At 47.0% G+C, this 15,731-nt stretch overlaps 1 protein-coding gene across 1 annotated transcript in view; it reads left to right on the plus strand.

Annotated features, from left to right (window-relative positions):
* Nucleotides 1-15,731, plus strand: part of CCDC47 (coiled-coil domain containing 47) — a 144,939-nt gene that overhangs the window by 96,398 nt on the left and 32,810 nt on the right. The window contains exon 8 of the mRNA XM_030221571.1: nt 8,066-8,176. Coding sequence (XP_030077431.1) covers nt 8,066-8,176 — 111 coding nt within the window. The remainder of the gene's footprint in view (nt 1-8,065; nt 8,177-15,731) is intronic.

Raw genomic sequence — 15,731 nt, forward strand, 5'->3', positions numbered from 1 at the left:
CTTGTTGTCCCTCGTCTCGCGGGTGCGAGCGTCCCAGCAGATCACAGCTCGGCAGATGTTGAGATTGCTGGGCCACATGGCCTCCACAGTTCATGTGACTCCCATGGCCCGTCTTCACATGAGATCTGCTCAATGGACCCTAGCCTCCCAGTGGTATCAGGCTGCTGGGGGTCTAGAAGACGTGATCCATCTGTCCACGAGTTTTCTCGAATCCCTGTATTGGTGGACAATCTGGTCCAATTTGACTCTGGGACGTCCTTTCCAAATTCCTCAGCCACAAAAAGTGCTGACAACGGATGCGTCTCTCCTGGGATGGGGAGCTCATGTCGATGGGCTTCACACCCAAGGAAGCTGGTCCCTCCAGGAACGCGGTCTACAGATCAATCTCCTGGAGTTGCGAGCGATCTGGAACGCTCTGAAGGCTTTCAGAGATCGGCTGTCCCATCAAATTATCCAAATTCAGACAGACAACCAGGTTGCCATGTACTATGTGAACAAGCAGGGGGGCACCGGATCTCGCCCCCTGTGTCAGGAAGCCGTCAGCATGTGGCTTTGGGCTCGCCGTCTCGGCATGGTTCTCCAAGCCACATATCTGGCAGGCGTAAACAACGGTCTGGCCGACAGACTGAGCCGGATTATGCAACCTCACGAGTGGTCGCTCAACTCCAGAGTGGTGCGCCAGATCTTCCAAGCGTGGGGCACCCCCTTGGTGGATCTCTTCGCATCTCGAGTGAACCACAAAGTCCCTCAGTTCTGTTCCAGACTTCAGGCCCCCGGCAGACTAGCATCGGATGCCTTCCTCCTGGATTGGGGGGAGGGCCTGCTGTATGCTTATCCTCCCATTCCTCTGGTGGGAAAGACTTTGTTGAAACTCAAGCAAGACCGAGGCACCATGATTCTGATTGCTCCTTTTTGGCCGCGTCAGATCTGGTTCCCTCTTCTTCTGGAGTTATCCTCCGAAGAACCGTGGAGATTGGAGTGTTTTCCGACCCTCATCACGCAGAACGAAGGGGCTCTTCTGCATCCCAGCCTCCGGTCCCTGGCTCTCACGGCCTGGATGTTGAGAGCGTAGACTTTGCCTCTTTGGGTCTGTCAGAGGGTGTCTCCCGCGTCTTGCTTGCTTCCAGGAAAGATTCCACCAAGAGGAGTTACTTCTTTCTGTGGAGGAGGTTTGCCGTCTGGTGTGACAGCAAGGCCCTAGCTCCTCGCTCTTGTCCTACACAGACCCTGCTTGAATACCTTCTGCACTTGTCTGAGTCTGGTCTCAAGACCAATTCTGTAAGGGTTCACCTTAGCGCAATCAGTGCATACCATTACCATGTGGAAGGTAAGCCGATCTCAGGACAGCCTTTAGTTGTTCGCTTCATGAGAGGTTTGCTTTTGTCAAAGCCCCCTGTCAAGCCTCCTACAGTGTCATGGGATCTCAATGTCGTTCTCACCCAGCTGATGAAATCTCCTTTTGAGCCACTGAATTCCTGCCATCTGACGTACTTGACCTGGAAGGTCATTTTCTTGGTGGCAGTTACTTCAGCTCGTAGGGTCAGTGAGCTTCAGGCCCTGGTAGCCCAGGCCCCTTACACCAAATTTCATCATAACAGAGTAGTCCTCCGCACTCACCCTAAGTTCTTGCCAAAGGTCGTGTCGGAGTTCCATCTGAACCAGTCAATTGTCTTGCCAACAATCTTTCCCCGTCCTCATTCCTGCCCTGCTGAACGTCAGCTGCACACATTGGACTGCAAGAGAGCATTGGCCTTCTACCTGGAGCGGACACAGCCCCACAGACAGTCCGCCCAATTGTTTGTTTCTTTTGATCCCAATAGGAGGGGAGTGGCTGTAGGGAAACGCACCATATCCAATTGGCTAGCAGATTGCATTTCCTTCACTTACGCCCAGGCGGGGCTGGCTCTTGAGGGTCATGTCACGGCTCATAATGTTAGAGCCATGGCTGCGTCGGTAGCCCACTTGAAGTCAGCCTCCATTGAAGAAATTTGCAAAGCTGCGACGTGGTCATCTGTCCACACATTCACATCGCATTACTGCCTGCAGCAGGATACCCGACGCGACAGTCGGTTCGGGCAGTCAGTTCTTCAGAACCTGTTTGGGCTTTAGGATCCAACTCCACCCCCCGAGGGCCCTGTTTGTTCTGTTCCAGGCTGCACTCTCAGTTAGTTGGTAAATTTTTTAGGTCAATCTCAGTTATGTCCTCGCCGTTGCGAGGCCCAATTGACCTTGGTTGTTGTTTTGAGTGAGCCTGGGGGCTAGGGATACCCCATCAGTGAGAACAAGCAGCCTGCTTGTCCTCGGAGAAAGCGAATGCTACATACCTGTAGAAGGTATTCTCCGAGGACAGCAGGCTGATTGTTCTCACAAACCCGCCCGCCTCCCCTTTGGAGTTGTGTCTTCCCTTGAAGTGTATTGTCTTGCTACATACTGGACTGGCCGGCTCGAGCCGGTTTCGGGCGGGAAGACGGCCGCGCATGCGCGGTGTGCGCGGGCGCGCGAGAGCTAACAAAGGACTTTGCTAGGAAGATTCCGATTGGAGGGGCTGCCGAGGACGTCACCCATCAGTGAGAACAATCAGCCTGCTGTCCTCGGAGAATACCTTCTACAGGTATGTAGCATTCGCTGTGTCCAATGTTCCCATCAATCTGTTCCCATATGGCTTATTACAGGAACATTGGACACTAAAGGGATAATTATTAAATGTATACTGCAGGAACTTCCTCTCTGTGCTAAACTAAAGAAAGAACAGTAATTTCTCTGTAAGAAATGTATTAAGTTATGTCCAATAAAAAAGGTATCATCTTATTTTCTTTTCCATGTTTTATTTTGTTTGATTTCTATTGATAAATTTTAAGAGTGGACTAACACGGCTACCACACCTCTGTAACAGCTTTATAGCAAGGAAACACCACCTGTTGGCCAATAGGAGAAATACACTTCAAGAAATAATGCAGTTTTACAGGCTTAAAAACCCACGGTTTTGTCACACTCCTGTCTTGGGGCATCCCTACCACATTTACAGAAAGGTGTCCACATCCTCACAGTTCCTCCAGCACTGAGTGCTCCCTCGCCAATATATCTTAAATATTTTCATTGTGTTCTTATACCGTCTGTAAGGTATCTTATTTTCCAGTATGTTACTAGCTATCAACCCCCCTACTTATCACTGATCTGAAGCTCCGTATCTATTTTCCTTTGTTCTAGATGCTTCCCTTTTAAAGATTTGCCACTCTGCAAGGCTCTTTATATCCTGGGTATTCCTCCCTTAGTTCTAACTGATGTTAAAACACTCTACAGAGGGTGTTCCTCCCCCCCAAATATTTGTTTTCCTCTTGATAAATAAAAAAATGCTATACTTGATAGTACTGAAAAACATCTTCTATCCAAATCAATATTGCTCTTGGAGTTCCACAAATGGAAAAAAAACCCCAATAAAATAGTACCCTCCTGTTGAAATTGACCAGAACATGTAAGGCATTTTGCTTTCCATCTTGAACATAGTTGATCTGACAGCCCTGGAGGGAAATCTTTATTATCTTTATTATATTTCAATGGTGAGAGCTGATGACTTGTGCTGGTTTCTGTCTGGAGGGAAATCTTATGTTTCAGTGGCGTAAACTGATAAATCGTCCTGTTTCTCCACTTTCTGTCTTGCACTGTTTTGGCAAGTTCTGATTGTTTATAACACAAAAGGGTTCCTTTTCCCTCATCAATCTAATTTTAGCTGTCAGCCATAACAGTAAATTGGAGTTGGGTTCACTGACATTTGCTCCAGCTTGACTCATTGCTTCTTTTTTGTGTTATTTCAATCCAAAAGAGCTTTCAACTGAGCGGCAAGATAATAATTTTCAAAACTTGGGACTGCTGTACCACCCTCCTGTCCACTCTGATACATAACTGCTTTTAGCAGAGTCGAGAATAAATACAGTATCACACTTGATTTTAGCCAAAAGGCCAAGAAGCAACAGAAAATAAATACAATATCACTTCATTTTCTTTCCACCTGCTCTCAGCAAGTCAAAATATGCAGGTACAGAATACCCATGCCGTGTGCCACTTGAATTCTCAAAAGGAAACTTCAAGGAGAATTTCCCTATGAAAATGTATTTCCTGTACCCACTGGCCTACAGGTTACCTGTGGGGTTTCAAAATTTCATGCAGGTTTATGCAGCCATTAGATAGAATTGGAATGGGTTCTGCTGAGATAGGAATAGCATTGCTATTCAAAGTGTGTATTTTTGTTTCAGAACCCCCCCCCCCCCCATAAATAAATAAATAAAACAGATCACACCTCATTTAGGCCTTAGAAAGAAAATTGCACACCAATATTTTGTCTTATAGTTTAAAAAAAGAAAAGAAAAACCTAAAAAAAGCCTTTGAACTAAAATGTCAATGGAAAAGTATTCTTTACAAAGCATTATATATAATGGTGCTTATAGTTCGGCACATTCAAATTAGGCAGTTTAAAACCTTGCAGCTTAATGTGATATAAAGGGGCATTTTCAATGTGATGTCTAAATCCAACTTTGCACATTTTGCTAAAAATATCCAAAATTCAAGTGACACAAAGCCAGTTTTTGAACCAGAAAAGGTCTGACTTTTTGTTTTTTCAAAAATGGTCCAAAAAGATCGACCACAACAATGTCTAACAAATGGCCATTTTCGAAACAAAAAGATAAAGTGAAAAATGAGCAAAATAGAACCACTGGAGCGTATGGGGGGCAGCATTCTTAGTAGATTGGCCACACAGACATCCCAGCAGAGCAGTGGGGCACTCTAGGGCTCACTGCAGTGGATTTCTCATAAAAGGTCTCAGGTACACATCTCACCGTTTCCCCCTTATATTGTATGATGAGCCCTCCAAAACCTACCAAAAACCTAGTGAACCCAACTGTACACCACTACAATAGCCCTTAATGGCTGCAGGTATCACCTTTATATGGGTACAGTATGTTTTTGGTGGTTTTTTGACAGCTCACACTTTCCACCACAAGTGTGGGATATGTGCCTTCTCTTCATTGCAGTGCACTGACCACTAGGACCTGCTTGCTCTTCTAATAGGACTGGCCATAGCATCTGAAGCTGTCATCGAGGCTGTCATGTACTGTTTCTTTCGCATCTTTGGGGGGAGGGGAGTCAGTACCACTGGAGGAGTAAGGAGGGAACATGTTAGTTAATTAGATTGATATTTTTCAATAGATTTTTTTTTTTTACTAATTCCTAAAGTCTGTTTTCTTTTATATTTTGTATCTCGCCTTGAATCTCGTATTGAAGGGAGTTGGCAGGTGACAAACATACATAAACATAGTAGATGACGGCAGAAAAAGACAAGTCTTTTATACCATAATATAACATCCCTCCAGTGGTTATTTGGTCATTTAGGGCACCTTTTTGTGACTTATTCATGATTGAAACAGGTGTAGACCAAAATATCTAACTTAGGTCTGGACGTTTTTGCTTTGTTATGGCACAAAAACATCAAAGAGTTGGAAATGCCCAAATCCCACCCACGATATATCTGTGATTTGGACACACTACAGATGAACTGCATAGAAAAAGTCTTTAAAATGGATTTTGAAAATAGCAATTTGGACATTTTGACAAAAAAATGTCCAAATTTCGCATTGTGCGGCTTTTTGGACATTTTTCTGTTTCAAAAATGAGCCCCATAATCATCCACCTTCTTATTGTTAGAGGTGAACAATCCCAAAATTATCATTTTGAAAAAAGTTTAGCAAAAACACACAAAAAATGTAACTTTAAAATTATCTGAAGCAGCTTCATGTGAAATTCAAGATGAATCAAAGTGAAGGCCCCCTCAAAATGCAAAGTGCTGTCCATTTATTGTAATACAGGAGTTGAGCTATATTAGTTTACCCACTGACTTCAAGCAGACTCCACTCCCACCCCCCCTCACTCTCTCCTCAATCACTGGCTGACTATTTCCGCGAATTCACTACCAAGCCACCTCCTCCTCTTCACTCTTTAACCCACTCCCTTAACCAACCATCCCAGGCCTCCTTCTCCTCTTTTCCTGATATCACCAAGAAGGAAACCACCCACCTCAACCAACCATGCCAAGCCTCCTCCTCTTTTCCTGATATCACCAAGGAGGAAACCACCCACCTTCTTTCCTCCTCGAAATGCACCACCTGTTCCTCTGATCCCATCCCCACCAACTTACTAAACGCCATCTCTCCTACTGTCACCCCCCCCCCCCCCCATCTGTCATATCCTCAACCTCTCTTTCTCCACTGCAACTGTCCCTGACACCTTCAAGCATGCTGTAGTCACACCACTCCTCAAAGAACCATCACTGGACCCTACCTGTCCTTTCAACTACCGCCCCATCTCCCTCCTACTCTTCCTCTCCAAAATACTTGAACGCGCTGTTCACAGCTGCTGCCTTGATTTTCTCTCCTCTCATGCCATCCTCAATCTGCTTCAATCCGGTTTTCGCCCTCTACACTCGACAGAAACAGCACTCACTAAAGTCTATAATGACCTGTTCCTTGCCAAATCCAAAGGTCAGTACTCCATCCTCATCCTCCTCGACCTATCCGCCGCTTTTGACACTGTCAATCACAATTTACTCCTTACCACACTATCCTCATTTGGATTCCAAGGCTCTGTCCTCCTCTTATCTCTCCCACCGTACCTTCAGAGTACATTCCCATGGATCTTCCTCTACCCCCATCCCGCTCTCTGTTGGAGTTCTTCAGGGATCTGTCCTCGGACCCCTTCTTTTCTCAATCTACACCTCCTCCCTGGGCTTGCTGATCTCATCTCATGGCTTCCAATATCATCTCTATGCTGACGACACCCAGCTTTATCTCTCCACACCAGACATCACTGAGGAAAACCCAGGCCAAAGTATCAGCCTGCCTATCTGAAATTGCTGCCTGGATGTCCAACTGCCACCTGAAACTAAACATGGCCAAGACTGAGCTCATTGTCTTTCCACCCAAACCCACCTCTCCTCTTCCCCCACTCTATTTCAATCGACAACACCATCATCCTCCCCGTCTCATCTGCCCGCAACCTCGGGGTCATCTTCGACTCCTCCCTCTGCGTATATCCAGCAGACAGCCAAGACCTGTCGCTTCTTCCTCTATAACATCAGCAAAATTCGCCCCTTCCTCTCTGAGCACACCACCCGAACTCTCATCCACTCTCTCATTACCTCTCGCCTTGACTACTGCAACCTACTTCTCACCGGCCTCCCACTTAACCATCTATCCCCCCTTCAATCCATTCAGAACTCTGCAGCGCGTCTTATCTTCCGCCTTGACCGATATGCGCATATCACCCCTCTCCTCAAGTCTCTTCACTCTTCACTGGCTCCCGATCAGATACCACATACAGTTCAAGCTTCTCCTACTAACCTACAAATGCACGCGATCTGCAGCCCCTCAGTACCTCTCTACCCTCGTCTCCCCTTACACTCCTACCCGTAACCTCCGCTCACAGGACAAATCCCTCCTCTCAGTACCCTTCACCACCACCAACTCCAGGCTCCGCCTTTTCTGCCTCGCCTCACCCTATGCTTGGAATAAACTCCCTGAGCCCATACGCCAAGCCCCTTTCCCTGCCCATCTTCAAATCCTTGCTCAAAGCCCACCTCTTCAATGTCGCCTTCGGCACCTAACCATTATACCTCCATTCAGGAAATGTAGACTGCCCCAATTTGATTGACTGCACTTTTTGTTCTTTAGATTGTAAGCTCCTTTGAGCAGGGACTGTCCTCTTTATCCCAATAACCCAGGCAGCGCTTTAGAAATGTTAAGTAGTAGTAGTAGACTAGCAGCTGTAAAGAGGAATACTGTTTCGGCAGCACTTGCCTGCATCGGGGGCAAAACAGCTTTACTAGCTGTATTGGGCAGTCGTCTTATTGATGTGTTATCTTTTTAATGCCTGAGGTTCTTTTAAGTGGTGTGATTTGGATTTTGGAACCTTTTATTTGCTTTTTGATTATGTTTCAGGAAGATAGAATATGTCATGATTTTCATGATTTACTTTTATTGGCATTGTATCTGACTTGAGCCTCTCTTTCTTGCAACAGTCCGAGTTCTGCAATGACAAGCCCAAATCTGGGGCAAAGTATGGACTGCCAGAATCACTTGCCATTCTCTCAGAGATGGGAGAGGTCACAGATGGAATAATGGACACCAAGGTAAGGAGGAAGAACCGTGCTGTGTCTGGAGTAATGGTAGAAAGAGCTTTGTACAAGCTGCCAGCCTTCAGCAGATGGTGACTCTGTGATCTGACCCTGCCTTGGAGGACCACTAGGAGGGAGCCAGAGATGTTCTTGGTTTGCATTATCAATTGGTATCTGGGTTTAAAAAATGTTTGGTCAAGTTCCTGGAGGAAAAGTCCACAGTCTGTTATTGAGATGGACATGGGAGAAGTCACTGCTTGCCCCGGGATTGGTAGTGTAAGAAAAGGGACGGGCCACCAATATGTAGGTATTCAGAGGTACTTAGCTGTCAGAACACTACTAAATAGCAATTATTCTGGACTCGTGTCTAGGGGAAGCGTACGTCTTTATCCCAATGACTAGCTGGTTGCTGGAAAAAGGAACAATGCCACAAATGGAATATATATTATTTATTAAGTGAAGAAATATATATATAAAAAGTTCTGAAGCAAAATGCCAAGCAAAATACAAAATAACTTGCTATAAAAATAGATTATCACCCAAAATATAGCTAATGGAATATGATTATCCTAATGGACTAACTAAATGAGTGATTACACAACCAATCACAATACTGATATCCTAATGATTAGCATGAGAAGTTACATCACATGTCTTATGCAAAATACCATTAGCAGCTAAATTCATAGACCATAAGTCATGACATAACCCATCTGTCACAGACAAAGCAAAGAACTAATTATCCCCAAGACCATAGGTAGTAAATTCTGGTATCTCATCCTGCAGTCTGTGGCAGACTTCCAATGGTAAAGAAGCGGATTAGACTCAAGCTGGAGTTTCAGCGAGTCGCTCAGTCCAGGAATAAAGTCCGAGATCTGTATTCTGGACACAGATTACACAGTCATAAGTAAGGCCGTAAACTGTAGCTGAGTGAACCTTGTGAATTTGTTACAAGGTATGCAGTTCACTGCTGTTTAGGAAAATCAGTCTCTGGCTATTCTCGAGTCTTCTATCCACCTGCAAGTCTTCTGGTTGTCTCCTCACTCTTCCTCCTCTTCAGTCCAAACTTTTGGTATCCAAGGGTCAGATGATACCTGTGGACCAATCACAGGTGGTGTAATAATGTCCAGTCAGCTTTCATGGCCATGAAGCGAGCCTTTGTTCGATGGCAAGCAAACCTCCCTGTCTGCTCACCTACTCCTAGAGCCATTCGTATCTCTCTCCTCCAATCATGCCAGGAGATAACGGGCTAGTTTGCAACACAGAATATGTCCTTTGATGAAGTCATCTTGCTATGTTCTGCTGTCCTTTGCCAAAGCTGCTTACTGATGCATGCAGGTCACAAGCTGTAATCCATATTGTTATAATAATGGCTGTATAGGCCAAGACCAGCAAAGGTGAGATCTTGGGTAAATACTCCTACAGTAGCATGGAATGTTGCTACTAATTGGGTTTCTGCCAGGTACTTGTGACCTGGATTGGCCACTGTTGGAAGCAGGATACTGGGCTAGGTGGACCATTGGTCTGACCCAGTATGGCTATTTTTATGTGTTTAAGAGTTTTAAGATTAGCATGACAGGGATTAGCTGTAAGTGAAGGGAAATTTATGCAACACCTGGTTCTGAGAGAGATCAACATGTTAAAGGTGCACAAATAACTTTAAATGAATCAAAAGTAGTTATGGGATTAATGTTAAATAAAGAATATGTGGATCTTGTGACTGTGTTTGGCACTGAACAGAGCCTTCTGGATCGAATAATTGCCTTTTTATGCCTATATACAGTTGTTCTCACATTACTGTAGCTCCCTTCAGCTCTTTTTTGACCCCTGAGGCCATTGGGCACATTCATTCTTCTGCAACTCCACGGAGCTTGAGAAACTGCTCCTTTTAATTTTTCTTTTTATGTGAAATGCTATAGATTTACCCTAGTGTTGAAGTTTTTGTTTTTTTTCTTGTTTTGATCTGAACTGGCCTGCATTGTTTCTTTAACATAGCACATTAGGCCACCTGGCCAATATTTTCATCTCTGTGGACATCTTTTGCGAGAAGGCCCAAGGCAGAACCCTGAGTCCCACAGATAGATAGTGGGATTTTCCTCCACTGCTATCGATCGGAAGTTAACCCTAACAGTGCAATGGAAAAAGTAAGTAAAGAAGACAGAACAGAGTCCTGAAATCCAAATTAGGACAGAGTATCAAGAAATAAGTAGCAATCAGCAGTGTGAAATACAGCTAGGGAGTATGAAGAACAAGTAAAGGACCTTTTCTTTTCGTAATAAACAGGTCACTCGAGACCAGCAGGGGCTGTTTTCTGTGGACTATAGAAGGTGAAAGCCATATTATATAGTAGGTAACATAGTAATTGACGGCAGATAAAGACCTGAGCAGTCCATCCAGTCTACTCAATAGTCACACTCTTTATCAAGTCATAATTATACTAAAAATGATTGTAATATAAAACTTGGTTATTGTCGCCCGGTCCGGCATTTATGACATAGAGAACACTAGAAGTTTGAAGAGCACAAACTGCTCCACCACACATGTACGAGTGCCTTCCCGCCTGCCGCGCAAATGCTACTCCCTCAGTTTTGCTTTTTCCGCATGAGGAGCATCTGCTTTTAGTGGTGTCTCCTCACATGCCCGGTTTAGTAATTTCTTCTGATTTTTTTTTTTTTTTTAGTTCCTTCAGCCTTTCTTTGGTTTTTCACCTCTAACTACCTTAGTAGTTTGACCTGTATTTGTTTTCTTTCTTTTCAGCACAGGCCATTTTTAGGTCTGCCCCGGTCGGGTTTCTTCTTTTTTGTGCCTTTGCCCCTTTTTTCAGGCACCATCGTGTTGTTTGATTTGGCCGGTGAAGTTTTTCCCTCCATGTCCACGAAGACACCCAGTGACTTCAAGTGTTGTACCCTGTGCAACTGGACCATCTCAGGGAAGGACATCCATTCCTGGTGTCTCCAGTGCCTTGGGCCTGACCATAGCCCTGCCAACTGTGTCATCTGCCTTCATGAAGAGGACCCAGGTTTCCCGGGAGGCTCAACACAAGAAGATTTTTGGAACCGGGTCCTCGACATCAGCATCTAGGTCGGAGGTGTTGACGTTGATCGTCGCACCGCCTTTGGGAGCCACGGTAGGCATGGCTGCTTCAAAACCCCATGACACTGGGAGCAGTGAGGCATCGAGTGGGTCTCCACCTGTCTCGAGGCCTTCTGCTATGCAGGCTCCCCGGGACCATCCATCATCTGACCCAACCCCGAGGTGATGGGAGGATTCAATGTTATCCTCATCGGCACCGAGGAGCATGGGTGACGTGCATTGGGCAAACGCCAAGAATCACAGTCGCCGGTCTCCCTCAATCCATGGTGCTGAGAGCTCCGGGGATTTGAGGGATTCAGCACCCGAGAAGCGTTGATGCCGGGAGAACCACTCTCCTTCCATCCAGGAGGTGTTGATGCACGTCTCCAACAGTCAAGATCCTTCTCCCGCATCGGCCCCTACGATTCTGCAACCTGTGCCTCGGCCAATGCCACAGTCTTTCCCAATGTCAGCCCTCAATGAGCGCATCCAGGCCTTGCTCCCTGAGCTTTTGGATGGCCTTATGCAGCGATGTGCATCAGTATCAGGGGTGCTTGCACCTGCTATACCTTCCACTGCAGCCTCGCCTGGCCCTCAGCCTGCAGTACAGCCTCTGACGCCGGCACCACTTGCGGCTCCAGAGTTGATTGCCACCCAGGCTGGCACCCCTCAACCACATCAGGTGTCGAAGCTAAGGACTTCCCCTGAACCTTTTCGCGGAAACAGGACAAGGCCGCTACCTGCACCTTCAAAGTAGACAAGGCCAAACCCCTGTCCAAACCATCCTGCAAGAAATCCAACACTTCCGCAATAGAAGTACGAAAAGGGCTAATATCATGATCTTGACACCAGTGCTCATAAGCGAGAACGGAGACGGATCTGGCATTACGATCGGGCCTTGACATAACAACACCGCCTCTTTCAAAGGAATCGGCTCCACTGCCGCTAAATGTACCCTATCTCTGTACCACGGACGACACGGCCAATTCGGAGCTATTAAAATCACTAGACCCGAGTGACGTTCGATGCGCTGAACTACTCGACCGATCAGAGGCCACGGAGGAAAAACATACAGCAACCCCTGAGGCCAGGGTAGAAGAAGAACATTGAGTCCCTCCTCCCGAGGGTCTCGTCTGCGACTGAAAAACTGTTGGACTTGTGCATTGTCTGCCATTGCCATGAGATCCATCATTGGAAGGCCCCATTCCGACACAATGCGATCGAAAACCGATCGATGTAGAGCCCATTCTCCGGGATCTAGAGTATGTCTGCTCAGATAATCTGCATCCACGTTGTCCACTCCAGCTACATATGCTGCCGAAAAAGCCTGAAGATGAAGTGCTGCCCAGCGAACCAACTGCGCCGCCTCCTCTGCAATCGCCCGACTCTTTGTGCCCCCTTGCCGATTGACATAAGCTTCGGCCGTGGCGTTGTCGCAGAGCACTCTGACAGCCTTGCCGAGGATCAGAGTCTGGAAGAACTGAAGAGCCAAACGAATGGCCCGAGTCTCCAACCGGTTGATGGACCACTGTGCTTCCTCCCGAGACCACCAGCCTTGGGCTACCTGACCGAGACAATTAGCTCCCCAGCCTGACAGACTGGCATCCGTAGTGAGAGCTATCCACTCTGGAGACTCCAAAGGCATACCCTTCTCCAGGTTGCATGTGTGTAGCTACCAGCGAAGGCTGCGATGAGAGATTGCGGTCAACTGTAAATGCATCTCCTGCGACTGGGGTGCTCACCGACTGAGCAGAGCTCACTGTAACTGTTGCATGTGCGCCCGGGCCCAAGGCACCACCTCTATGGCCGCCGCCATCATACCCAGAACCTGAAGATAAGCACGAGCCGACGGCATACGCTCCGCCAGAAGCTGGCGAATCTGATGCTGCAACTTGAGAATCCAAAGGGATGGTAAAAACACCCGACCCTTTAACGTATCGAACCGAACTCCCAGATACTCCAGTGACTGCGACGGGTTGAGACGACTCTTGCTGAGATTCACTACCCAACCAAGGGACTCCAAAAACTGTACCACGTGAGCCGTAGCCACTTCACTCTCTGCCTTTGACTTGGCCCGAATTAGCCAATCATCGAGATAAGGGTGCACCAAAATGCCCTGCCTGCGTAATGCCGCCGCTGCCACCACCACTACCATGACCTTGGAGAAGGTGCGAGGAGCTGTAGCAAGACCAAAAGGCAGCGCACAAAACTGAAAATGCTTTCCTAAAACGGCAAAACAAAGCGCTGATGCGCCACCCGAATGGGAATGTGAAAATAAGCCTCTGTCAAGTCCAGCGAAGTGAGGAACTCGCCACTCCGAACTGCTACAATGACCGACCGCAACGTCTCCATGCGAAAGGAGGGAACCTTTAGAGCTGAGTTGACTCTTTTGAGATCTAAAATAGGTCGAAAGGAACCCTCCTTTTTTGGCACTGCAAAATAGATCAAATAACACCCTGTGCCTTGCTGACCAGGGAGAACGGGAATCACTGCTCCCAACTTGAGCAATCGAAGCAAAGTGTCCCGAACTGCCGCCTTCTTGACCCGAGAATGACAATGGGATTCCAGGAAAAACTTGGGAAGCGAGGTTTCGAACTCCAGCGCATAGTAGTCGCGAACCACCTCGAGAAGTCACTGATCTGATGTGGTCTGGGCCCAACTCTGGTAAAACTGACTCAGCCGAGCCCCTACACGTACCAGAGGCTGGACCCCCACACCTTCATTGGGTATTGCGTCCCGAACTCGGACTTCCCGAGGAGAAATCACGCCCTCTACGATGGCCTCCTCGAAAGGACTGGGTGCGCTGGTAAAAACAACCTCTACAAACTCCACTAAGACCTACCCGGTCTATACTGTCGGGCTTCCTTAAACCGATCACGCAAAGACGGCCCCCTGGACCCCGTTTTGGGATGAAATTCCGGAAGACGAGGAACCTTAGCGTCACTCAGACCATGCACCCAGGTTATCCAAATCCTCACCAAAGAGCATGGATCCCTTAAAGGGAAGAGAACACAATTTAGACTTGGAAGCCGCATCTGCGACCCAACCTCGCAACCAGAGAGCCCTACGTGCTCCAACGATCATAGCCATATTCTTGGCTGACACCTGCAACATATCGTAAAGAGCATCAGACAAAAAGGACGAACCCATCTCTAATTTAGCTAACTCCTGGACCCCCGAAGCTCCAACGTCCACTGAATCATCAAGAAGCTTCTCGGCCCAGCGAAAATAAGCTCGAGCTACCAAACCCCCACACACCGAGGCTTGGAGTGCTAGCGCTGACAAATCAAAACTACGCTTGAGAAAGGATTCCACTTTCCTATCCTGGGGATCACGGAGTGCAGCACCGCCGTCTACAGGAATAGCTGTAGCTTTAGTAACCACCGTAACTACCACATCCACTGTGGGGGCCTTAAGACACTCCCTATCCTCCTGTGGAAGAGGATAAAGCCTCGCCATTGCCCTAGAGACCTTACACGGCGAATCAGGCGAAAGCCACTCCTGAGAAATCATATCCCGGAGATCTTTATTTATGGGAAAAGACCACGCTTTATGCTGAATTCCCTTAACCAAAGGATCCACCTGTCTAACCTCTCCCGCGGGAATCTCTGCCTGCTCAAATTTGAGTGGATGTCACCTGGTCTATAAGCTCCGTGAGTTCGTCCCTGTGAAAAATGCGGACCACGGAGGGATCCTCACCAGGAATTAGACAATCCGGCTCCTGAGAGCCCTCAAAAACATCGGTCTCCCCCAAATCACCAAAAGGTCCGTCAGATCCCACATGAGAAAAAGAATCCATGTACTCTGACCACTCTAGACGGGGTCTTTTAGGAAAAATGGGACTACCCCCTTCTGCCGAGGGTTCCACCTGGGGAGGCCCTGATTTCCAGGCCTGATAAAGTGTCCACACAAAATCCGGAGGGAATCCAACACCCCCTGTACCTTCATTTGGTCCCTTCTGCACCGAGAAGGGTGAAATTTTGTTTGGCACCTTGGCAACTTTTCCCATTCTAGATATGGGAAAATGGAAGAGGAAAACTAGGGCTATTCCCTCCTCTAACCCTCCTACTACTACTACTTATCATTTCTATAGTGCTACTAGACTTATGCAGCACTGTACACTGGACATAAAGAGACAGTCCCTGCTCGACAGAGCTTACAGTCTAATTAGGACAGACAAACAGGACAAGTAAGAGATAAGGGAATTACTAAGGTGGGAATGATAAAACATGGGTACTGAACAAGTGAGAAAAGGTTAGGAGCTAAAAGCAGCATCAAAAAGATGGGCTTTTAGCCTAGATTTGAAGATGGCCAGAGATGGAGCTTGATGTACCGGCTCAGGAAGTCTATTCCAGGTGTGTGGTGCAGCAAGATAAAAGAACGGAGTCTGGAGTTAACGGTGGAGGAGAAGGGCGCAGATAAGAGAGAGTTTCCTAAATCTCCATTAATACCTGCTTTAGATATGCTTAAGAAATATTTTTGTGAGATATTGGGAGTT

This window comes from Microcaecilia unicolor, chromosome 12 (genome assembly GCF_901765095.1).
Source record: "Microcaecilia unicolor chromosome 12, aMicUni1.1, whole genome shotgun sequence".
Taxonomy (NCBI): Eukaryota; Metazoa; Chordata; class Amphibia; order Gymnophiona; family Siphonopidae; genus Microcaecilia; species Microcaecilia unicolor.